The sequence below is a fragment of the Rhipicephalus microplus genome, chromosome 2 (genome assembly GCF_043290135.1).
Source record: "Rhipicephalus microplus isolate Deutch F79 chromosome 2, USDA_Rmic, whole genome shotgun sequence".
Lineage (NCBI taxonomy): Eukaryota > Metazoa > Arthropoda > Arachnida > Ixodida > Ixodidae > Rhipicephalus > Rhipicephalus microplus.
Window position 1 is genome coordinate 61950002 of NC_134701.1, and position 24955 is coordinate 61974956.

A 24955-nucleotide genomic window follows, 5' to 3' on the forward strand; every position below is an offset into this window, starting at 1 on the left:
TTATTTGCATCGCAGAAACTCCGATTTCAGGTTTTGAATCGTTACAAGATCACAGTCTTGCCTATGGACGAAATATTCCTGTACCTTCTAGACAGCGGTTATGTTGGGCGCACTGTGCAAAATAAACGGGTGGTTTGTCACATATTATTTGCGTTCGCCTGCACTTAGAAGGGGACACAAAAGCGCTCATGCAGATTGAGTTCCTGTAATGAACAGCCTGGAGCCAACCACCACGGTGCTACTCACAGCTAGAATGTTGCTTCGGTTCATTAAATTTGTGGATTGCTTGATCGGCACATTATAAACAAAAAAAAATTGCAGGAACGCGCACGAGAGTCGACCACGATGGCAGTGCGTCGTCTACTATGTGAGTAAGTCATGGGGGCACCTGGAAATATCTCCGGTCCTTAAGCACCCATTTTCGGGCCCACACGCTTCCATAGGGGTGGCGCCGGTGAGCAAATCATAAGTTTAGGTCGTGGGCCCGATGCTCGCTCCGAAAGATCGTCGTCGGCTGCTTGTGCGTCGGGAGGACATGGCTCTAAAAAATCGCTACTTCGTGACGTGTTCTTGGCTCGACGATCACTTAGGATATAATTACACTTTAGTTAGGAGCTGTAAGCGGATGCACGATCAGATCATTACGAGCGGGCGCGCGGTCTACGAGCGCAGCGCGTCAGCGCGTTATTGGAATCGTCTTCAGGCATAACTCCGCTGACGGCCAGACTGCGGGAAAGAACGACACACTAGTGCACTCGTGGCGACGGGCTTCTTTGCAAGCAATGAAGCACATCACTCGCTAGCTCCTCAGAACCGCGGACGGGCATTTTGCGCATCGGCAGTGGACCTCCCAATCAAGCTTGTCAAACCACCACCCCCCCACCTCCACTGCCAAGGATTGCTTGGAACAGTGGCTAGCAGTTTCGTGCGTCGTCACTCGAAAATGCAATGCCAAGCGCAGTATGCCGCGGTTTTTATTTTATTTTTATTTATTTTTTGTCATCCTAGCTGCACATTTCGCGCATCTTCACTGAACGCCGCGGCCAAGTGCATCACGCGCCGGCTGCACTGTCCATGCGGCGGCGCACTCCACGGTCATATGGAGTGCTGTCAATAAGCTTTTTTTTTTATGTGATTTAGACGTGCTTGGAGTTGTGCTTGGTAACGCCACAAGCGTCTATGAATGTTCTTAGACAATGAAAGCCTCAAGATTAGCGTTTCCGCGACCGGCCATATGATGATGCGTTTCGTGGCTAAAGTGGCAAAAAAGCAAGTATGAAGCAGGGGCACGAATTTTCATATGCCCGTCTAGCGTCATTAAGTGAACTGCTAAAAAATTGCTGTGCCACCAGTCTCCCGCCCATAACTTTGTTATTTGTTATTTAGAAAGAAGGCATAGGTTGTCATAGTGTGAGCCATTTTTTCGATGCAATAAATCTGTCTATATATAAAAAATTTTCAATCGTCATTTGTAATCAAGTACTTAATCATGTTAATAAAAGACACACTGGGCAGAGACCACTTGCCTGAGAAGTCAAATATCACAAGACGAACCTGAGATCACAATTTTTAGGTGTTTTAGAGACGTAAGCAGAAGTCTCAAAATTTTATGGAAGCACTGGGAGGCCATTCTTAGTGTCTGTGCCGATTTTCATCAATATACAACCAGAAAACAAGAAAGTTTGTAAAAAAAAATTCTGTCGAAAACTTCGACAGGCCAGGCTTTTTCTTATTAGTATGTTTTGAACATTGTGCACTGCTCGTGGAAAGTGTAGCACGGGAATGACTGGACGGGTTTTGATGCAGTTTTTTTTTCTGAATCCCAAAATATTTCTTGAGGGTCTGACAATCTTTGAATTCTTGTTTATGGTCCAGTTTTTTTTTTTTTCTAGAAGAAGACTTGTACATGACACTGTTTCTCACAATGTAGGCAGCCATGATGATTGCGAAAAGTTAATTCGAGCGCGAAAACTTGATACGATCACTCACACACGCACACACCCATGCATCAGACACACACAGCGCCCACTTTCAACTGATTTATTCATAGCTCGAAGGCTTGAATATATACAGGACACATTGTGCGCACACACACACCATAGAAGGCCAACAGCATACATTATCAAACGTACAGTTAATCAATGTCATAGCCTCAGAGTGATAAACTGAAGTTCGCTTGGTAACAACGAAATTGAAGGGGCGCTTACACAGTTATCTTTATTTTTTTTTTTTCAATGAAAAAGGCCTCTAACACTTCACGTGCAGTTTCACTTGCGCTTCTGCCTGGAATCTTCGTCTCAGAAAATCGTGTGTCACAACCACACGAGATGACATGCGCAACCAGGTGCGCATACTTGTCATCTCTTTTTGTTAATTTTTGGGCGTGTTCCCTTAATCGGTCATTAATACACCGTTCAGTTTGGCCAATGTTCACTTTTCCGCAGGATAAGGGTAAGGAGTACACAACCCCCATGGAACACTTAACAAAGGCCTTCTCATGTTTCTTCTGGCAGCCGCGCTTCTTCCTATCGCACACACGTTGGCACAGTCTTCCGATTTTTTCTGGTGCGGAAAACACCATCGGTACGCCGTGCCTGGCCGCGACTTTCTTGAGGTTGTGCGAGACCTTATGGATATATGGCACAACTTGTGGTCTAATCCTTAAGGGCTAGGTAGCAGTCATCGCTTCCCGTGTTTCACGTTTAAACTTCTGCAGAAGTGATTCAGCAACGGCCGTAAAGACCGATCGAGGGAACCCAGCAGCCTCTAGTCGGCTCACCTGATTGAGAAAACTAAGTTTCATGCTGTGCGGGCACGACTTCTTTAGCGCTGATTCCAAGCAAAGAGATGCAACGCCCCTCTTCACAATCTTTGAGTTGGCGGAATCGTACGGCAACAGCTGCTTCTCAACACGAGGATGATAAGACCAGCAAAGATGCTCATTGTTCCACGTGAGGCTTAAGTCTAAAAACTGCAGACAAGCTTCTTGAGGCAATTCAACAGTAAAGGAAAGCCCTCGTCCTAGTCTTATAAGAACGTTTAAAATAAAATCAGGGGATGTAAGGTCACTCTGTTTATCTAAAAGAATTAAAAAATCGTCAACGTACCTAAAAACCTTTAAAACCTCCCACCCTTTAAAATCATTGTCCAAGTCCCTATCTACATCCGCTAAAAAAATATCGCAAAGGACCGGTGCGACACAGGAACCAATGCAGATTCCTTACCGCTGAAGAAAGGGCTTTTTGTCAAACATAATAAAAGTTGCATTGAGATAAAATTCTAAAAGCGATAAAAAATTGTCTACATTAACGCCCGCATCATTGTTAAATTGACTCACCATTCTCTTTTATGCAGGATTTTACAGAGGCTAGAAGCTTGTCATGCGGCACGGAATAATACAGATCTACATCCACTGAAAAGGCGTTGCCTGTAGTAACGCGAAACCGCAAAAAGTCGCACACATCACTTGGGCCCTTAGTACGGAAAGGGTCATTCACCAAGAGATTCTTTAGTTTGCTCTGAAGAAATCTGCTAACGTTAATCTGCCAAGACCCTCCTTCACTAACAATAGTGCGAAGAGGTACATCTGGTTTGTGTGTCTTGGCCGAGAAAGAAACGTTGAGGTTGCTCCTTTTGCTGTTCTTTATGTCCTTAGCAAAGATTGTAAGCCCCGCATTCTTACAAAAATCTGCAAACTTAGACCTAATGAGAGTCGCTTTAGCGGCTATCAAGAAGAACGGAAGTTCTTCTTGATAGCCGCTAAAGCCTTTTCTTTGTATGCATCCTCAGGCATGACCACAAAGCAACCTTCTTTGTCGGCTAGCATTAACGTTAATTTGTGGTTTTTGAAGAACGACACGATGTTATTCAAGCCTTTAACTTTAGGTCTATCTTGATTCTGCGGTGCACGTTTCGAAGCTCCTTTAGAAGCCGTGATGATCTCTATAAAAAGAAAGTGACAAAAAACTTCTGAGATTGTCATGCCCAATAGCCTTCTTTTGAGTAAAGATCAACACCATTTGCAGCTTCCTGTCATGTTTTGTTACAGCGCTAGGCTTTCCACGAGCAGACCACATAAGTCAAATCACGTAGCATGATGCAACTTGAGAACTACTCAAGGTATCATGATGTAACTGCATATTTTCCTATTGAAGACACTTACGAGTATGCATGCCAAATTTGATTGCTCTAGGTCAACAAACAAAACAGCTTTTTTTTTTTTTCAACGCCACCTCTCCCCCTAAGCAGGGTAGTCGGGTCATGACAGTCAGTCAGTCAGCCAAGAACTTTATTAAAAGTCCTGAGGAGTTTAAGCCAGCTGGGTGTCCCGAGGGACATCCCAGCAGCTGCTACTGTAAGTGACGCCCAAGTCGGCGTGGAAACGTGGTGGCGTTCCGCCAGTTCTTGTGCCCTCTGGACTGCCTTTCGTTGGTTTCGGAGATTATGGCTCCTTAGTGCCTCCTTCCAGTCGGGCTCACTGGTGAGAGGTCGTCGAGGTAACGCGGGACATTGCCTGAGCATGTGTTCGAGTGAACATTACACTTCTGAGCAGTCTGGGCATTGTGAATCTATGTCCGCGTTGTAACAGCTGAATCGGCCCCGTGATGGATATGATCTCGTTTGTAGCATGCAAAGGCTACCTCTTGTGCACGTTTGAGCTTTGCATGTGGTAAAGCGTGTTGGCTTGTGTCGTTTCGGTAGTAGCAGGTAATTTTTTCTGGAGTTGTGCAGATAGCAAAACTTTCAGTCTGAAGTGAATTCAAATGCTGAAGTGTAAATGAAATAGAGTATCGAATATTTCTCCAGTACTTTCTGATACTTTGAAGCAATATCAGAGAAAAAATGTTGTTAAGAACTCTAAGGATATTTTTATGAGATAGCAATATGAAAGTGTTTCTTTTCGCTAAGTTGATAAAGTGCTGGAGGAATGGTGTTTCATGGTTCTCTTATCAAGAATGAGGCAATGCAGAGGCCGAATTGTATTTATGTGCATGAGGTAATACAACCAAAGTGCTACTGACAACACATGCATGGCAAAGATGCTTCAGTCAAAGCTCATTAGTACATAGTTGTGGCGAATCCGTGCCCGAGTCTCGTAGGCTAATGTATTCGCGGACCACTTAAGCCGTAGTGTCCAGCCTGTGCCTACCGCTTAGTGCGTACTAACTGCGTATAGCGATAACATTTTGCGCGACATAATTTTACTGCTCCGCTGAAACACCACTGTGTGCCGTGAATGGTTTTCCCTCATGTTGGCAAGTGCGGAGATCAGCCAATAAGTTATTTCGACTTCTGCGCGATTGTGGCAAGGTCATTGCGAGTAACCATCAGGGAAAAAACGGAAGGTAAAGTTTCGACCATCCACAAACACGCTAGTATGACTTATCGCCAGCGAAAAGCCTTATCACAGTAAACATTCCCGGTTATCTGCTCAGGCACGCGTGTGGCGTACCGTCACTTTAGGCCTGCTGCATGCTTTTAGTAGGCGACTACCTGAACGCTCTCGGCCGTCAATCACTGCCACTTCGTTTTGCGGCATCGTGCTCAAGCGCGCACCGCTTTACAGAAATTCGAGCAGCTCAGAGTCGCGGGTTTCAGCATTGCGGATCACGAGCACTGAGAAACCTCGCTTTATTATGCCAACACGAACACCGTACAGCGAGCATAGCGCTGTTATTACCATGCAGCACGCTTCTATTTAGTGGCAGCCCAAATGCGCCTGTATCCGCTGCCAGGACTGTTAGAGCATCGTGAAGACCACAATGGTTGTGGAAAGCTCTTCTTCACCTCGTTAACCCAGCAGGCTACCACTGAATCTGTGCATGGCCTGAAGCGGAGAAGGTGTACTCTACAGCAAGCAGATCGGCAGTCAGGGCATGCGCAGAGTAAGCGAAGCGCTGCACGCAACTAGCCAGGCAGTAAAAGGTTTGGTTCACTGCGACTGTACTGCGTTTAAAAAAAAAACTGCGTCAGTTTTCACTTAGAAGCAGACCGCGGAACAACTGCGTTATGGACAGTCGATTGTGTCTGTTCTGTCGCTGTACCATGCTGCGTATCTCGGATCCCGCGGCAGTTTCGAAATGCTCATTGGAATTGCCACCGAGAGTCAGAAACTTTTCTGTACTTTGGCTAAAGGAAAGAAATGGCTTTGCGGTGAGGATTTCAGGCAATATTTCCAGTGGCACTTAGTTTCTTCCTTTGTTGGCGGTGATGGCACATGCCAGGAGGTGCAAATTTGTAGCTGGTGGTTAATGCGTGGTATGTTTTGTGAGTGGTTAGGCTGTCGTCCTCGGCAGGTACGTATTAACGGGGTTTCTCTGTACTTCTTCAGTCTATCCTCCTCTTTCAACTTATCTGGAAGCCCAGCTGATGTGGCGTACAAGAGTGTGCTCTCTTCGAGTTTGTACATAGTTCCAAATCAGATTCATAGACATCATTTTGGATGCTTCGTAGAGTTTTCTAAAATTAACTTGAGGGAACTCTGGCGCTGCGATTGTGAAACGCCCATAGGAATGATGGGTAGTACACGGATTTGCCTCATCTTCGTACTTGCGGGCAGCGAATTGCACTTTTGGCTTCGTTTATTGCTGTTTTTCGGTTTTGTTTTGAAGGAAAGAACGGACCCTTTTGAACTTCATGACATGATTTGAAATGGTACGCCTAAAAGACTAATGTAGTAAGGCGCAACCATTGAACATTTGCTGATTTTTGTTTCGATAGAAAACAGCTCCGATTTACACAAACACATGGAGCCAGAAGTACTAAAATTAGACAAATTCGTGTCCTATCAATCATCCCCATGCTCGTAGAAGCGCTTCGCGTTACAGCTCCCATAGAAACTAGCGCCAGAGTTTCCTCTAGTGTACACTTAGGAAACTCTATGGGATGCTTAATATCTTCGGCGAATGATTTTCGTACTTCCTGCCTAAATATCAGCTCTGAAACAGCATTGGTCCCCCACCTCTTTCATATCTATCGTCTCTATGTTGGAACTAGCGTTTATTGATTCAATACATCTGCAACTGTAGCAGAGCCTGAAAGGTAGTTTTGCCGCAATAAAAAAATTTGATGCAGTGAAGCATATTCAAAATATGGAGGAATGTCACGGGTCCCGTTAATTAGGGAGGCGATCGCCGGGCTAATTCCAAGGGCCGAAGTATCGGCCCCCCGAACCGCACCACGAAAGCGTGGACAATTTAGAAGTGGTCCTATTTGGCGCGCGAGCGGACGCCGGCTGTGGCCCAAAGAACAAGTCAGAGCCGAGAGTTGATAAACAAAACAAAATTATATTCTCAATTATGGCAGATCAAAACGATACGCAAGTATGCACACTCGACAATAGTTGAATACAATATGTCACCAATCAAACAACGTACTACACAGTACAATCAGCCACACTCGAAATAACGGACACAGACAACAATACGCACTACAATGCAGTCGCTTGCATCGAACAACCAAGACACTTAAAGACTAAAGAGTTAGAAAACTTATTCAGTCCGAAGTTCTTGGAACAAAAGTCTGAATGATACTCTTCCGAGAATCACTCACTCAAAGTACAGCGTTGTTGTCGTTCCGCTGCCCCCGAAGTTTCTCTTCCAGGCAACCTCGAGTCTTCAATTGGCCGCTCTCCAAGCTTCAAACTTCTTCGCCGGAAACACGTCGGCTTCCCACACGCAGCTGTTGCCACGCGTCTTCGCTCGCTGGCGGTAGACACACGCTCTTGCCTGTAGCTCGAGTCTTCACCCCTCAGGTGGAAATCCTCTTCTTCTCCTCCTTTGTCACGGAAGACAAAAGGCTTCGCCGACAAGGCGGAACACCCTACGCACTCTGGCGCATACTTTCTTCTTCTCCTGCTTTGTCACTAAAGACAAAACCTTCACCGACAGACGCGGCGGGATACCTTACGCACTCTGGCGCTAACTTCCTTCTTCTCCTGATCTCTCATCTCTGCTGCTCGGTTAAATACCTTCCGCGCGAGATTCCAGAAAATTCTCATCAATTCGTCGGCGCGATGCGCAGCGAAGGCTGGGGAAAGGGCGAGACGGTACGAGGGCCGTCCGCAAAAGATGACGCAACCCTGCATCACCACGCCCCTTTCCATCGAGAACTCTCTAGGGCTTGCTCGGCCGCCGATGTGAGAAGATTCGTCGGTGAACCTACGCTTCCGAGGGGAGAGGGACGCGCGCCTGGGGAGTCTTTGGATGCTTGTTTTCTTTTTTTACCGTTGACCTCGAGGCGTTTCTCCGGCGCTTCGTCGCGAGAATTTGGCGGCGCGCCCTTTTTGAGTGCTCGTTCTGTGACAAAGGAACTCTGTCAAACTTTGTTGACTGTGTCTTCGGGAAGTTGAAATTCCAGTGCGAATCGAATAGAAAGTACTATTGGAAAAATATTCGATATTTCGAATGTTCGCTCACCCCTACTTTTTTCTCTATGTTATATGGTATATACTACTTGAACCTAACTCAAAATTACTCTCACGAGATCACTATTTTCTTCTAATTCGCTTTGAACCTAAAATTTGCTTTTCCCACTCGCCCGAAAAAAAACGTTGTGATAGTGATACAGCCACTGCTGGTGAAATGTTTGTGTGATATCAATTTGTAATATTTCTTTAATTAAATGGATTTCTTACAAAATGTAAGAGACTGGCTTTACCGTATAAATTTTCATGCTGCTGTTGGTCATATAAACATTTGAGCAACAGCGGTGGCAGTGGCCGAGCCAGCGAAGTGATTTGGGTGGCACGATTTCAGTGATTTTCCTTGTGAGCTGACTGAACCAGTCTCTGCACACGTGAAGAGATGAAGCGCTAGAGAGGCAGCTAGCTTTTGAAGGCCTGCCCGGCCTGCCCCGAGGAAAGAATTTTTTGCAGTGATGTGATAGCTGTGACATTTATGCCAAAGTGCACGAAAAGACCAATCCTGCTACATTTCTACCATTCTGTGCCACAGCTGTGCCAAATGTAGTGTGTTCACATATCGAAAACGAAAGTACCATCTCTCGAGGTCGAAACACCTTGGCCTGCGTCTGTCCTCACATGCACACACCACACCACCTTGGCTGTGAGTGCGCATAGATTAAGGAAAGCGTGCAATCCTGTGCAGTGCTGGTCGGGCTACTTTTTTATTTTATACCATGAACTAGCTATTTAATGTAGGCCTCCGAAAAAAAGCATATACACCATATAAGTAAAACACTGTTCTCCAGAGACTGCACATGGGCAAAAGCTGTCGATCGGCAGCCGTGCTATTTGTCGTGCGGCAGAAATGTAAATTCTCATCCCCTTAAATGTGCACATGTTGAAAATTTCACGTTCGCAGGCCTACTGTGCCAACAAAATAAATGTAGAAAAAGAAACACTGCTGTAAAAGTCGCCAATTAACTCTGTACAGCTTCTCGTTTATGCTGCATATTACACCACGTAATGACAGCAGAGTTTCCGCTTGCTTTAGGCGCGATATACGAAGCATTGGCGACCGTGGACCACAACTTGAATGTTGCACATGCGCCAGCATGCCCTCGTTTTTGTTAATTATGCAAGTCGCTGTTGTCATAATCGAAAAGTTGTTTATATATATTTATTTCTTTCAAAATGTAACCACTGCTAAGCATTTCAATGACTCGTCACCAAACCACACATCCACAGCTGCTACCGATGTAGTGCTTACGCGGTTACTGCTCCTCAGGTCTAATCTACGGACTTTCAACTCAATTGGCATGCCACCCTGGGAAGGTTGCCTTAGCAAACATGAGATCAGGTGCCCACGAGATCACACTCACGAGCTCAGCCGAGGGCAGCATGCGTGGGACCAAGTTTGGGTACAGGGTCAGAAGAACAACCGGGACAACTAAACCTGCCAAGCTTGCACGTTCGCCTGCTGGTGGAAAAAAAGAACCCGCATCGCGAAGCCTTTTTTGTTGCGGAACACCGCTTTCACTGATGGTCGAACTGAGTACTATCTCCTGACGCAGACGTGAGGTGCGGAATGCGCGGCAAGCAGCCAAAGCAAAGGCTTTTCAACACCCAGACAATGCATCCTAACGCTGCGCGCCCGCTACACATTCTGTTTGAGCGAGGTTAGGTGAAACGTCGGGTGTCCGCTAGACAGACTTTTGCGTCGTTGCTTATTACAGCTATGGTGGCTAGAGAGGTCCATGTCACAGCTCGGCTGGCTGCTCACCACCTGGGTTTACCCTCACTCAGCCATGCATGTGCCGAGGAGCAGTCGCTGCGCTGCTCCGCGCCGAGTTTTACTGCTGTGGTGCGAGCAGAGTACCAATGAAGATAGGCCCACATCAGATTTGCATGTTAGTTCTGGCATTGAAGTTTGGACATTCTCGCATAGTCTGCGACAGGCTGTGGTTCGACTCTTGTCTATGCCAAGCATCAACCAAAAGGCCACGTTAAGCACCTAAGGTCAAGCAGCTTTGCAGTTACTCTAGCTTCACATGACTAACCCTTTTAATTTCTTTTTTTTTCCACGCTCTGCTCTTTGTATGTTCTGTATGTTCACTGTCTTTCCCTTGCCGGCGTACCTCTGTTGAGAGACAGTCATTACCACACTGATCTGAGCTGCATCACAATCATTCTTTCATCTCAGGCACTGCGCAATATGCAGGATGCGTAAGCATGGAATTTTATGGGATTACAAATGGCAGTAAGGAAAGTCTGCTCTATAGTCATCCCTCCACTATCCTCGGTTGTGGAGTTGTTTGAGCTGTACGTGCATGGAATGTTATGGAATGCTTCTCAGTTACGCTTTATTCAGCTGTGGTGTCACAAATCCAGTTTTTCCATTCAGCAATAACTCTTATTCCCCTCTTCAATTTATGCTCTTGGTTGCTGTGAGAGGCTCTTTTTTTTTTTTTCGTACACTGAAATGCACTTTTGACAGCTCAAAAAACCTTTCTCTCTTCTCTAAAATATGCTTTTCGCTGCTCCAAAAAGTGTTTTTTGCTGCTGCAGAAACCTACTCCAAAATGGCCCCAGCCAATCACATTGGTATGTTTTTATTTGAAAGGAGAAAGGTTTTCACAAATCCAAACTGTAAGAACAGGTTTCTTTGTACAAATTTTTCACTCTTGCAGGACCTCATTTTATAGGGAGGGGAGGAGGAGGAAGAAGTTGTAAAGCTTCGCACTTGCTTTGAGACAATGCAGTCACCAACACTAGTCCTACAGGAACATCGTGTACGTGGAGCAATAAGCCATCTTTGCTCGCTCAAATTCTGGTACTTGCCACAGGTTACTTGTAAGATAAGGAGGCTGACACGTGCATGAAGTATTTAACGTGCACTCCGCAAGGAGTCATTTGTTTTAGGAAGCTTTACCACAACACATCTTTTTGATGCGGGGAAAGATGCTAATAGTGGAGACAATTGTGCTGTGAAGCATGCTATCTGCGGCGTTTGTCATCAGAAAGAGGGCTGCCCCATGGCTTTGGTGACCTGAAAGCCCTTCTAGCCCCAGATGCATGTTCCACCAAAATGGATGCATGGAGAATAAGTCAGCTCTTCACGACCCTGCATGGGCATTTTGCACTTCAGCAGTGAACCCCTCGGCCAACACTCAACCAAGCCCACCACACAGCAACTGCTCAAAGCAGCAGTAACAATGGCTTGCCTTTCCGTGTGTCAGCACCCTGAATCACGGGACCAAGCACGCTGCACACTGGTTTTGTGTATGCATAGCTTGACATAACGGATCATTAATAACCCGCAGGCCGGCGGCCTTCATTTCTAAATCGCTTCGTAGAAATCTGCAGCATGCTGTTCGCACCCTGAAACTATGCCTAGTGATGTTTTGAGTCTGAAGTTATTTAATTTCAGAGGTTCGTGATAGAAAAGTTCGCTGTAAAGGAGTCGTGACCACTTTGCTGGTCTTATATTTTGGTATATTAAAACAGAGTGTTCGTTGTAGCAGAATTCATAATTAAGAAAGCTCAATTATTGGAATGAATATGGAGGTTGGCATGATGGTATGTAGCATCCCAATCTCGGTTGTAAGCAGATTCGTTGCAACGTGGTTATACCGTACCGTGGTGTCGTGTGCAAAAGCGTATAAAGGATTGGAAGGAGCTATCAGCCCTCACGGATCATGACAAATCTGCATCATTAATTATACAGACCGTATACCGTATTTACTCGCGTAATGGACACACTCGCATAATAAACGCACCCCAAACTTCAGTCATCAAAATTTTTTTCCCCCGCGCAATAAACACACCTCCTACATTGATTCACTGCAGTCCCGCTAACCGATACCTGGCGCCTTCTCACCCATTGGATCTCTTTCATTTATTATTATTTTGCCCAACCCACCTCAACTTGCTCCCTCCCCTCTTCCACCGTTGCCGTGTACCGTATTGTCCTTCTTTCTATCTGTGCGCAGCATGTCCCCCGTCTTATTTGTGAGCCACAGTGGGGTTCACAAACCATGCGAGTGTAGAGGCGTCGCAGCTGATAAGCACACAGTAAGCGAAGGTCACAAAACGGCCCGCGCCAACCGACGACAGGATTTGCTGTCGCGAAGGGTCATTCGACGCTATCGTGTCACAGGTTTCTGGAAAACTCGAAAAAATCGCTTGTCGTTCAGAAATGATCATGATGATTTCTACAACACGGTACCACCCCCAATTCTCGCTTCACTTGTTATCTGCGCGTAGAGGAACTTCTCATGTTGAAGCGAGGCGGCTGCCGTGTTTTGTCGTTAGTCTTGTTAACAACGATTTATTTTGATGCTTTGGGGGTAGCTTGCTGCAATGTTAGTTACTTGCTATAATGTTGATGTCGTCGTCACGGTCATCGTGTGAGGTTGCCGTGAAGTTGGCAAAGTGTGTCATAGCGCACGCTTTTGGGCGCCCCTCGAGATCGCAGCAGACCTCTGTTGCGGTTAAACAATTGCGAGCAAAGATAGCCGCAAAACGCTTTTATGGCGTGCGCGAGCGGCCTGAGGACAGCTTGCAGAAGATAGTGCCATCAACCACCGAAGATGAGTAATGTGCAACAAAGAAGCTATTTCTAAACAGTGTACGTGTATGTCAATTGTGAAAAGCTAAGCGACCTAACCTTGTTTTACTCCTCCCAAAAAAGTTTTCATAAAATTTACTCGCATAATAAATGCACCCTCCAACATTGCTCTGATTTTTCGAAAAAAAAAGTGCATTCATTGTGCGAGTAAATACGGTATTTATTAGTACTAGAGTGACTGTTGACATCAAACATTGCCGGCAGTCATTTAGAGCTGTTCCTGACGTTGCTGCAGCCCTGAAAAGCAATAGACGAAAATTTACCCCAGCATTCCTTCATAGCATAAAAATTTTTCGCGCTTTATTAGTGATACGAATTTCTTATTACATGAATATTTTTGGTAACCCAGTGAGATTTGTATCACTGAGGTTTCACTGTGTTTATACTCCATACTAGCTAGGATCCCCTTCTTGTTTGATGTATTCTTGTACAGCTGTAGTAGCATTGCAATAGAACTATCAAAAGCCACGCTGAATAGTGGGACCGTTGTTCTATACCATGCCTGACAGAGCGTGTCATGACCCCTTGCTTTATTTTGTGTGCAGCAAGTACCTGACCCAAAGGACTACTCTGTGACCCACTGGCGGGATAGCCCTTACTCACGCATGGTCTACAGCTACATGCGCTGCGGGGGCTCAGGCGATGCTTACAACACCTTGGCTGAGCCGCTGGCTGACCGACTATTCTTCGCTGGCGAGGTTGGTGTTCTCCGTCTATGCATTTGCACACTCCACAGAGCCTTTATCATTTAAGGGTGGGCCTCGCTCTTTAAACTAACAGTGGAACCCTAATTATATGACTTTTATGGGACCCGCAAAACCGTCGTACAGTCGATCTCATCAATTTGAACACGCTTAATTCAAACTTCCGGTTAATTCAAACTCACGATGAGGTCTTGTCAAAACTATGTGTATTCCAATGGGCGAAAACGCCCGGTAATTCAAACGACCAAGCACTTCCGGAGATTAATTCGAACGTACCGCACTCCGCAAATAGACCTCTACCGGTGTGCGTCACAGCATGACGTCATCGGTGCACATGCAAGGCCGTGGTTTGCAAAACATTCACGCCGGTGGCTGAGTGGGGTGCAGTCGCTCGGTGCTTGGGGCAATTTTTTTGTTTGTTTTTGAAAGCTTAATCTTCCGCTCACAGTGGCAACACTAGCTGCGGTATGTGTCAGAAAAAATCTAGGTGTGTGATAAAGTGCGTGATGAAATATGTCACTTTGATTTTCACGAGGATATGTTAACCTCAGCCTAACCCACGGCAAAAAGTGTTGCTTTTTTTTTCTTGTTATTCATCTCCGATCAGACTTGTGGGCAATTAGTGAGAATCATATTCGTGACGTCGCGCACAGCAGCTCACAACCATGCTGCTGCAAATGCTGTACCTAGTTTAAATCTGCATTGCACATGCCATGATGGAAATTGAAAAACTTTACATACATGCCATGCAAATACTTCTCTAAGTGCCAGTAACCGTGTTCACTCAGAACTTTCGCGTTCGAAAACTATCAGATTTTTTTTATCGCTGCCATCTACGCAGGCGAAGCCCACTGCATGCTAGTCGCATCTCTCAGTACTCAAAACAAAGTTTGTCCATCCATCCAACTACGACGAGCAAATTTCCACACTATGAGTAGTGACCCATCCGCGGCCCCTTTTTTTCAAAAGCTGTGGCTTTAAAACATAGCAACGCAGAAATTTTTGTCGAAGGAATGCAGACACGCAGCTCTGCTATGCAGAAAGATGACGCCGGAGGAACATTGTTGCCAACCAGCAGCTGCTCCGAGAGAGGGTATGGGGGCCAGGGTGCCCGCAGTGACGTCACATTGTTTACAAACAAGGAGAGGTCTATTCTCTCAGCACCCCGCCTGATCCCGAGGAGGCACCTGCGACACCTCAATGCTGTGCGCGAAGGAAATGAAAACGAAAGAAAAGGCTGCGGTGGAATGTTTGCTCTCTCTCAAATGCCGATCTGTGATGCGCCCGTGTCACCCTTCTCCCTTTTTCGTCCCAGTAACGTTGGTCCCTGCCACGTAAAGACCCTTCTCCTTCCAACGCTGCGCGTGAAGAGAGAGAGAAGGAAAAAAAAGAAAGCTGTCACTGGGTTGAATGAATGGGTGCTTGAAGGAAAGAAAAGAGGCGCTATCTTCTGCAGCCCTTGCGGAAGCACAGCTCTGTGCTTTGAGGGGGAGGGGGGTCTCTCACGCGCCGGTGCCGCGCTTCCCCCTTTCTCGTCCCTGCCACGTAACCCTTCTCCTTTCAACGTCGCGCACGAAGAGAGCAAAAAAAAAAAAAAGCTGTCGTGGTGTCTTGGTTTTCTCTCAAATGGCGATCTGCTTCTCTCCGCATGGAGACGCTCCTCCTTTCTCGTCACATGCTGCGGCTGCGTAGTGGAGAGCAGGAGGATCCACTACGCATTGTTGTTGGGTTAAGCCCCACTACTGGTTAAAGGTACTGTTGCTTCCATCGCATTACTCGAGTCAAGTCAACTGAAAACCAAGAAAAGACGCTTTTGGCGGAATTTCGAACGCGTGCTCCACCGCTTATATACACACCACTAGCATTCGAGGGAGAGGAGTACGGGAGAAAGGTCCGCAAGGACACCCTTGACTGAATTCTGAACACGCCATCCAGTGCCTACATATACGGGGTGGCCAGTGAAGTGTTGTGCTGCGCGAAGAGTTGGTTTTTTACTAGTAGACGCTGTCTGCGTCGGCCTTGCGAGGCAAGAGAGGAGAGAGGAACGACAGTTTTGCGAGGTGTCTTCCTGGTTTGGCACAAGATGCAAGCATGCGCAGGGGGGTGTGGACGGCGCCGCCAATGCCGGATCCGCGACATCGTGCGACTAAGAAATGCTCCGCATTTAAAGAAGTGGCCTATCTTCGTTTGCACAAAATTCCACTTGCCCACGATGATGTCTGCTTCAATTCCAGCTAATGTCACATTGTCGCTGTACACCGTTAGCAGAGCCAGTGCTCGCGTCAACTCCGTGCTCGTTAGGTGAGTAGATGCTGCCTCTTCGATATTAGTGTCGGAGTGGTCAGAACCTCCCGTAACTTGGCAAATGATTTCGTCATCAGTCAATTCCGCACGCAGCTCGAGGTCTTTGTCAGCGTCGGTGATGCCCTCAAGGATTATCCTGGCTAGAATCGAAACACTGGCAGCATGAAGGTCATTGTGCAAACGTTCGCAGGAAGTTCATCACTCATGCTCTCCACTCCAGGCGCTACGGTTGTCTCGGCGTCCAGTGTGAAGGTCAAGCAAAAACAGTTCCGGGGGGTCTGTTGCATAACTGCCATCCACGAGTTTGCAAGCTTACTCACGCAGACCATAGGTCAGTAGGGTAGCTTTACTGTCAGAGCACGCAGCACCATGCAGCTAATGCTACGGCTGCCAACGGTTTGGTGTGCGCTGGATTGCAGCATTTTCGATTTCAAGGGTACGGCAGCTCGCGGGTACGGCAGATCAACGCTCGCGAACACAAGGCCACCTACTGCTCAATAGTTGTGACCCCAAAATAGGGCTTCTACGCGACACATTTGCGCCACGCTGCACAAACAACTTCACAGGGGGTTTCAGCACTCCTACAGTTACCTATAACTGTTTCTGCTGGTAATTTATTTCATAGTAATATTGCATGTTGAAAAAGAGAATGCTGATGTATTTTAAAATTAATAAATGACTGCTTAACTGTTTTGTTGTGATTTGTACAACCAGATCGCATGGCGGGCTCAGTTGCCTCGCCGCGGTGGTCTAGTGGCTAAGGTACTCAGCTGCATTTTCGATGGAGGCGAAAATGCTGTAGTCCCGTGTGCTCAGATTTTGGTGCACGTTAAAAAACCCCAGGTGGTCGAAATTTGCGGAGCCCTCCAACACAGCATCTGTCATAATCATATGGTGGTTTTGGGATGTTAAAGCTCACGTATCAATGGTGGGTTCAGTTAAGTATTTTTTACATGGTATATTGTAGTGACTGTGGTACAGCTGATACAAAACTTCATATGAGATACATTTCTGCGGTGAGCCAGTTTTTCGCTTTTGCCCTGTCGTGAAGAACGCACACGTTTGAAAAATGCGAGTATCAACCTCATAGGCAAATTTTCTTTTTTCTATTTTCCTTATTGAATATTTTTGATGCGGGCTCTAGATCAGATCCACATATTCTGATTTCGGTCTGACGAGAGCTTTGTAAGCAGTCAATTTTACCGTTGATGACATAGGACGCAATTTTTATTTTTAAAATTTGTGCTTTTTTTAACACATTACTGGAAGCATTTTTCTATTAAGATGAATTATCGCTTAAGACGAACAACACAGGAGTTTTTGTTTGGTTTACCATAGACGCAGTGCAAAGAAAAATCTGTTCAATACAAACACGTAACAGGCTTCTTTTGTTCAGATGAACTCTTGCAGCGGCCAACAATCACAGGGATTCTGGGCAATGAACATTATGGGGGCATTGAGGCAAACTAGAGAAAGCAAATTGAAAAAAAAAAAAATGCAACTTCCTGGCACAAAGACTCAAAGCAAATCAAAAGCTAATTGCTGCGTGGAGGGAGAAAGGGAGATAATTGGGAAAGAAAAGTCAGCGCATAAAGCTGGTATCTCCCTGACCCCTAGCCTGACAGTGGAGAAACGGCCGGCTTAATCAGCAAAGAAAGCAACAAAAAGCATTCATTCTTTCGCATTCTCCTCATGTTTTTCAGTTCCCCAGCGGGAGTACAGTGGAGAACAGAACACAAGAGCTTGGCTAGAGGGGAAAATGCAAGGGAAGGGGGGGGGGGGGAGAGGAAAGCAAAATGAAAGTGTAAACGGGAACAAATATTGTCTGTGCATTATAATCACACGAAACAGAAAACACATGCAGCACTAGCACTTCCATCAGAGGGTTCAGATGCGTAGTTATCGCCGTCACACAATGGTGCCTGAGCGCATGCTGTGGTCAGTTAGCGTTGGTTTGCATAGGACATGTTCTGGTCGTATCTGTTTCCAGTGAATTGCAGTATATTGTGATGCACCATTTTTATTATGAAAGTGCACGACAAAGAAAGGTCATTTTGCACACTAAATACAGCTGTGTCGTGTCTTTTTTTGTGTGCCGAAGGCCTGTGATTGTGAATAGCGTAAACGAAGATTTTCAGCTGCATGTCGTTCAAGAAAAGTTACTGGGGGCTGAAAATAAGAAAAATATCCGAACCTTCAAGAAAAGTTTGCAGACTTTCATGAATAACTTGGCACATATTGGGTTTGTCAAGGTAGCAGTATGCAATGTAGGCATATACAAAAGGTAGCAAAGCCAGTAAAATAGCCTTAGGAACGTGAACAGCCAGAAGAATAAATTTTCGATTCTTTGAATGAAAATTTAGCTTGTCTCTCCTTTTTTATCTTTTTCTAATTGTCAAAATAGGGTCCTGCTACAGTTTTATTGTTAACATGTGATAGCAATTCATCCATGAGCATATTTATTATGAACTCGCAAAATCGTGTACTCATTAGATTAGTCTAAATACTCAACTCTAAAGCATATTTTGTATCAAGCTGAGCCAAATAAATGCTTTTTTTTTTTTCCTTTTCTCTCCATTGTAAGTATACTTCATTAAGTGTACTAGAAGCAACCTTTTGGGCATACTTGGCATGTTAGCATTTGGTTTTAGGGGGCATTTCTGTTAAGACGAACAAATTCTGTATTTACTCGCATAGTGAACGCACTCGCATAATTAACGCGCCCGTGACTTCAGTCATCAAACTTTGGATTTTTACATCCACATACTGTGACCCTACATACGGCACCTGCGACCCTCCTTAGGATCTTTCCCCGAGCCGGATACTCAATTTTCCCATGTGCATTTGGGCATTTTGGGGCCATTGTGTTATTTTCAAGGGCAAAACTACTTGCTAAGTTGTGTCGACGGCTTCACACGATGGCCGGAGGCCGTCCCCATCCCAGATATCGCTGCCGATACAGTTTCCCAGGTTTTTATCTGCCACTGGATAGCGTGATTCGGAGTTCCATCGACCGTGAGAATGGATCGCGGAACGCGATTCAAGTCTGCCTTATTCGGGAACATCACGCAGTTCCTAGGAATCCGGCGCATCCGAACTACGGCCTACCATCTCATCAGCAACGATATGGTGGAAAGGTTCCATTGCCAACTGAAGACTAGCCTGACTGCAACTTCAAGTGTCACTTGAGTCGAGGCTCTACCTCTGGTTTTATTGGGAATTAGGTTGGCTCTGAAAGTGTACATTGGCTGCTGCTCGGCTGAATTAGTATACGAAACAACACTTCACTTTCCGGGGGAGTTTGTCACCGACAGTAAAAACGCAAACGCGCCGGCCAACAGCGACCTGTGACGGCAGGAAATTTTAAACAAGCTGCACCCTGTCCCTCTACGTCCACTAGCACCATGGCCTGTTCACGTCTACAGTGCTCTCTCCTCTTTTTCTCACCTGTTTGTGAAGCAGGACACTGTAGAGCGTCCACTCCAGCCCCCTTATGATGGGCCGTTCAAGTTGGCGAAACGAGAAGAAAAACACATCACGATCGACAGAGGTAGTCGTCATGACGTCGCTTGACCACGTATAACGAGCGCACGTGGACAGCAACAGTGAAGTGCGTGCACCATCTCGAGTTCCACAGTGAGAAAGGCTTCCAGCAGACCAGACTGAGCCAGCCCAACCACTCGTCGAAAAATTCACGCGGAGTGGACGACACACAAAATGTCCGGTGCGAATGAACGCATGAACCACAACGTGGTGTTGATCCATTTTACTAGGGGGAGTATTGTAGCAACATGAAACAGCGCTTCTGTGCACCAGTGCCAACAGCGCAAGCATAGAGAACCACGTGGCTTTTCTTTGCGCTCTTCAAGAGAAATAAATGTTCAGCTGTCGTTTGGGACACATGTGGCTTATCTCGCTTGCACTAGCTGCTCGCCCATGCTCGACCTAGCAGTGCGTTCTAACAAGCTCAAATGTCAGATACATCCACAAGGTGCACTTCACAAAACAACCACAGCTGTCTGAATGTATCACCAATGAATGATGTTCGCCTTCTGACGCTTTCTTAAGATAAAATCCTTAGATGCCGAACCGTACTCAAAAATTGGCCGTTGGCAACTTTGCGGTCCCGTGTCGACAGCGTCAATGCTATCTGCTGCTTTCACTGACAGTCATTGTGAGTGCTCTCTCCACATAGTGTATACCCTATGTGATGGCCCAATGTTACACTCGTATACATAATTTTAGAATAAGTTAGACAGCTGGCGTGAATGCTCTCAGCGCACTTCTTGGCAAGCAAGTGCTCTCACCGTGAAAAGGCGTCTGCTATGCAGGAGCAAGGCAGGTGACAGCACATTCGAATAAAAAGTGCGAAAGAGAGGAAACCGACGAGAAACGAAAGCCGTGGAGGAGAGTGTCGCTACTTGGCGATGTTTAAGGGGTTTTAGTGTAACCCATGAGATTACCGAAGCATGCCACTTGCAGACAGTGCATGATAGGTACACCAGCTGTTCATTAGTCTGTTGACAAAATAAGAAACACAGCATCTCGACAAGTGGCAAACATGTTGTAAGCACATTTATTGAATAACCGTCATCATCCAAACTCTTCCTTCTTGTTAGGGTTTTGAGCTGAGGCAGACACTGCAAAATAAACAATTATGTGAACCACATCTGGTCAGGTCTTCCTGCATCTTTAAGAGGGGTGGAGGTGCTGGTTACACTACAATGTTGATTGTACATGTGCAAGTGGGAAGTGCCATGCAATAAAGGGGGGGGGGGGGGCAATTTGCTGATGAATGCGTGACTTTGGATTTCTTCCACTATGATGTCTGCATATGGTGCATTGTTTCAACGAAGAAATTCATCTGAACAACAGTGCTTGTGTTATTCTTCTCCTACTTTCTTTCTCTTGAGAATTTGTGTCGATTAGTTTTACATACCAAGTCGCCTTATAGTTTTCTCTTATGTAGAATTGGTATTCTGCAGTGTCTTGCTGCTGAACCAATCCTGTCTCTCCTTTAACCAGGGTACAAGTCGAATGTTCCCACAGACCGTGAGTGGAGCTTACATGAGCGGACTGCGGGAAGCCTGGAACATCTTGCGCCGCTTGCCACTGGGCCTCGAGCCTGACTTGTTGCTCGACATTTGAGGCAGCCACCCGAATTCAGCTGCCAAGTCAACTGACCGATGAGGGTCGGCCACTACTCTGGATGTGTGAGCCTGTTTTGTGTTTCTGTAAGGGGTGTGCGAATATTGAAATTTTGAATACGAATCGAATACGAATACTTAGCTTCGAATATGCATTGAATATTGAATAATGAAGAGGTGCAATTACTGTCCACCATTAATCTTTTACTCAATCATATATTTAGGTTGGAAACAGTAGAATTGTTATTATAGTTATGTGCGCATACGTTTGTATGGTGATCCATTAGTGAAAACTGGCGTAGCTATACATGAAACGTGTTACCATCATACGTCAAGCTGAGCGTGCCCTTAGCTAGTTGCGTGCAGTGCATCGCCTCCTAAGCTCACTCTATCAGCACCGCGCTCTGTAACGTATATGCATGCATTTTCCCTTGCATATAGTAGTTTTTTTTTCTTTAATTCTTTCTTTCTCGGCACCGGAACGGGCAAAGATGCGAAGACTGTTTTGTCAAGCCAATGCGGCAGCGGCAAGTTGCCTTCGTTTCCACAAGCGATACGCACTTGCTGTCCCGTGCACAAGGGCGCGGCAGTGAACGGCGTGGTCAGTACGCTTACATGAGTCGTAACAGTGCCAAATTATTAAGCTACTCATGATTTAAATGGATTGAGATGTTTATCGTTAGTAGGTTTGTCACGATGATGTGCCGCCGCATTCGCTGGTAGCCGTCATGATGCTGTCGTGAATTTCCAGGCAGGCATCACCATACTCGCACCGAAGTCGTAGTAATCATTGCGTGATCTACAGAGGCTCTTGGAATGTGCAAAATCGTAAGTTCTTCACAATGATGTATGCAAACGAATAATCGTGAACATCTTCGTATATTTGAAATTTTTGAATATGTGGTTATCGAATCTAATACGAGTATTACAAATGCAATACAGTCGAACACGGTTGTATCGAACTCAAAGGGGATCGCGAATTAGCTCGATATATGAAAAATTCAATATAAAAAATTCAGGCCCCGAGAGCTTACCTGTAACGAATCATCACCTACAGCAGGCGCATTCAAGAATGACAACTAATTCTGCCCATACGCCGCAACAGAATGATTTATTTGCATGAAAAAAATTGCTTATCCTGGCCTGATTCGTATTTGAAATGTTGAAGACGCTAGTCTCGATCTTATCAAGGCTGTCCAGGTGCGACAGCCCAGTTCCCTTCATGTGGCTGATACAACGGCGAATGACGCCGAACACTGTCACCACATCAGCGATGGAGTATGCGCATGTAGCCAGCGCCTCGTCCCGACGATCCTCTTCGTCACATGAGCTCTCAGCGTGGGCATCCTGAGTCCTTGCGATTCCAGCTACTATGTCCTTGTCAGCGAGGCTCGAAACAACCTGGACATTGCAGTCCGCTTTCACGAAGTCGTCTGCAGACACTTCGTGGGGAACTGCTGCCAAGAAACGGGACAACAACTCTCGAAATGCATCGTCTATGCGCTCGTCGTCATCTTCACCGGTTTCGGCAAGTTCTGCCGTCTCGAAGCCTGCCTTGCGGAGCAGTTGACCACTGTGTCCATCTCCACGTCTCGCCAGGGGTTGACGATCTCTGCGGGAGAAAACTTACCGGAGATTTCCGGCCACTCCTTCGCCATCCACAGCTGGATGTCATGGTGCTGACAGCCTCGCTTTCACCAGAAATGGTTTTGGCAACGATGTTGTAGCGCTGCTTAAATCGGTGAAGCTACCCGGTGTTGTCGGCGAACTTGTTTCACCGAGTGCAGCAACAAACCATTTAGCCAAGGGTCTTGCACTTCTTAATGCTGGCCATAGCTACACGAAAAGTCGACAATTCAAGGAGTCCGCAGCGCCTTTGCATAACACGCACTCAATAGAGAAATGCTGCATGTGCGGTGGTACGTAGGTAACGCACAAGCGGAAGCAACACAGCACTCGCAATGTGATGGCCAGCTACAAGGACAACAGTGAAAGGCGCGAGCTGTGGTTGGCTAATCGAAACTTGCAAAACAGCAACAAAAAAGTAAAAGAAAAGGCAAAAGGAGGAGGATGTTGGCTCCTTCGTTCCTGCCGACGGGTAGGCGGAGAAAGAATGAAAGAGAGTAAGAGAAATGGAAAAAAAAAAAAAGGCTGTTCCACAAGTTAGAAATTGTGCAGTCCGAGGCCTCTTGCCCTCACCTTTTTTTTTTTTTTTTTTTTCCGAGCATTTCGGGTTTTGGTGGAGGCGTGGTGCCGCGCAGAAATAGCCGGGCGCTGCGAGTGCCAAAGTGCACCTTCCAAGTGTTCAATATATTCGAAGGCGGGCAAAAATACCGTTCAATATCGGAGGAATTTCAAGGGGATAACTTACGAGTTTGATACACGCGAAAATTCGATATATGTGGGTTTGATATATCCGTGTTCGACTGTATTCGGCGAATATTCAAAACTTTCGAATATTCGCACACTCCTAGTATCTGTGCTTGAGAACAATGTACGGATTGCAAAGGCTTCAAAGTTAACTTTTAAGAAGCAGCAGTGTGTTGGTCTCTTTTGTTAACTGTGTTATTTTAATTGAGCTATGATTACAAGACTTCACCGAGTAGGCTGTCACGATATATGTTTGTTGTCAAAGGTTTCTTTCTGTGTGTAGAGTTAAGAAGAAGGGGATTTCGAATATGAGACAGAAAGCAAGGCAGGACTCATTTCTTTCCTGTGTGTGCAAGGTGTTTCAACCTTTGGTTGTTAGCATTTGCTTGCCCAAACATGCACTTCCGGTTTTGCTCTTGCTTCTATTTTCAGCATTGTCACAAAAACGATATGACTGTAACACGTGTTGCAGATGACAAACGCAGACTAGGTGGCATCCTACTGAAGGTGCTGTGACGATTATTTGAAGAGAAGACTGTGCAATTCAGCAGAACACAGCATCTGCACTGACTGGCGATTGTGCAGATGTAGTGGCTCGCAGGGAAGTCATCGCTGTGGCTCATATACAGCTCAGAGAACATAACCAAAGGTTTTTCAAGGCTTGGCACACGCGGGCAGTTTCGGTTCCAAGCAGTCTTCCATTTGAACCGTTGTACCGACCAGTTGCAAGGGTGCTTTGCTTTTGTTCGTGGCTTTTAGTTCACTTTTTGTAGGTTAATTTAATTGCAAGTATGGTGTTAAGCAATTCCTACGTATCACGCAGCTTAGAAAGCAACAATTTTGTAGTGATCTTGATAATTCTGCATATTGGAGGAGGATGCTGCCTCATCTGATTGCTATGAAAATTCTTGGACACTGTACTTACCAGCCAATTACGTGGCCAACGTAAAGGCTCTTTTAATGGTATTGACACCGCTGCTTTTATTTGCGACAGCAATAAAAAGATTAATGTTTGTGTCAGTACTCTTAAGTTTTGTTCTAGGTGAACCTGAGACCTGGCATAGCATTTTTCAGCTAAGTTTTATGGAGCCAGTTGGGGCAAAAATACAAAAAAAAAAGTTTGTCGAGATCTATGGCATCGCAGTTTTGCAACTGCTCATATTTAAATGTGAAATTTAATAACAAGGCTGGTTGCATTTTCTCATAATGAGCTTCTCATAATGGCTGGGCTAAGGGCAATAGGGATATGATAAAACAGCTTATCAGTCTCAAGTTATTTAGCGCCTAACCTTAGTGTTCTTTTAAGAACACCTCCCCTAACGGCAAATTTGGGTCTTGCGCAGAAAGTAGTTAAATGCTGTCAAGGAAAAACTCTGCTAGAAGAATTTTTCTAGAATGT

At 45.8% G+C, this 24955-nt stretch overlaps 1 protein-coding gene across 3 annotated transcripts in view; it reads left to right on the forward strand.

The window, feature by feature from the left end:
• LOC119170881 (lysine-specific histone demethylase 2) overlaps nt 1-21522 on the forward strand; it is a 215402-nt gene extending 193880 nt beyond the window's left edge. For all 3 annotated transcript variants that reach the window (XM_037422162.2, XM_075886484.1, XM_075886483.1), the window contains 2 exons: nt 13577-13729; nt 21065-21522. In XM_037422162.2, the coding sequence (XP_037278059.1) occupies nt 13577-13729; nt 21065-21187 (276 nt within the window). In that variant the 3' untranslated portion in view covers nt 21188-21522. The remainder of the gene's footprint in view (nt 1-13576; nt 13730-21064) is intronic.
• The last annotated feature ends 3433 nt before the right edge of the window (nt 21523-24955 follow it).